The sequence below is a fragment of the Pyxicephalus adspersus genome, chromosome 8 (genome assembly GCF_032062135.1).
Source record: "Pyxicephalus adspersus chromosome 8, UCB_Pads_2.0, whole genome shotgun sequence".
In the NCBI taxonomy this organism is placed as follows: Eukaryota; Metazoa; Chordata; class Amphibia; order Anura; family Pyxicephalidae; genus Pyxicephalus; species Pyxicephalus adspersus.
Genome location: NC_092865.1, coordinates 54,457,870 through 54,458,868, shown reverse-complemented (window position 1 = coordinate 54,458,868; position 999 = coordinate 54,457,870). Strand labels below are relative to the sequence as shown.

General features: G+C 36.5%; 1 protein-coding gene across 1 annotated transcript in view; it reads right to left on the bottom strand.

Moving 5' to 3' along the window:
• Nucleotides 1-999, bottom strand: part of SHQ1 (SHQ1, H/ACA ribonucleoprotein assembly factor) — a 59,657-nt gene that overhangs the window by 44,549 nt on the left and 14,109 nt on the right. Inside the window, exon 6 of the mRNA XM_072420724.1 lies at nt 81-193. Within this exon, the coding sequence (XP_072276825.1) occupies nt 81-193 (113 nt within the window). The remainder of the gene's footprint in view (nt 1-80; nt 194-999) is intronic.

Below are 999 nucleotides of genomic sequence, written 5' to 3'. Positions count from 1 at the left end.
AAGAGATCCAGAGGCAGACATAAAATGATGTCAATCCTACTGGGGAACTGGCCGTCTCACAGACATTAAAAGGCACTTACAGGTAATGATCGGGGTCAAACTTGGCCTCTTCAGCTTCCAGGCGACTGCGTGTGCGTTCTGCGGCTGGGGTGACGTCAGGGTCTTTTAAGTCAATAACATCATTCAGTTCTTCCTGAAAGAAAGTACAGGGTAGCTTGTGACATAGGGAAGAACACAAAGACCTGTGAGAAGCAAATGATTACGTACACAAAGGGATGGCATGAGCCAGCACAATAAGATGGGAAGCATTGGGAACAGTAAGTGCGATTCAAGCACAAATTATATGGTCATACAATCTGATGAAGGTCCCAGAAACCCTTCTGTATATGATGGGAGATACTAAATGATGCACGGACAACTAAAGCTTTTAATAATATTGCATATGCCTTGTTTTTTTTTTTAATAAAAAAAGGTCGCCCTACATCTGAATTGCCCTATAAAACATTCTAAATCTTTTTTTGTCAAACATTGGTTTCATGCTGTTGGCTTTACCTTCCTCCTTCCCTATACATATCATCTGTGAATGTATGGTGGCTTAGTTACATGGATTTAGCTGGAACCATATATATCTTGTCATTAATGACTCCTAATAAGGCAGACTTAGATAATCTGTGAAACGCGTTGAGTTTTAAAGTGTTGACTTCAAGTACTGAGCCTATGTTTGAAAAGTGCCCATGCCTCCTATTCTTATCTGATGAATGGAAATTAATATATATGTTTTTTTATTAATAAATCAATGGTGTATATAAAATAATTAAATGTTGTGTGAAAAATGTTCCAATTAATTTTAAATATGTTGATGGAGGGTAGAAAGGAAAATGTCATTAAAATACCTTCATTTATATTTCTAAATACTGCTATTCAAAAATTGGAATGTGGCATAGTCACAGGTTGACATAATATTGAAAGCAATTTAACAATTGTTTTTCTGATGTCCCC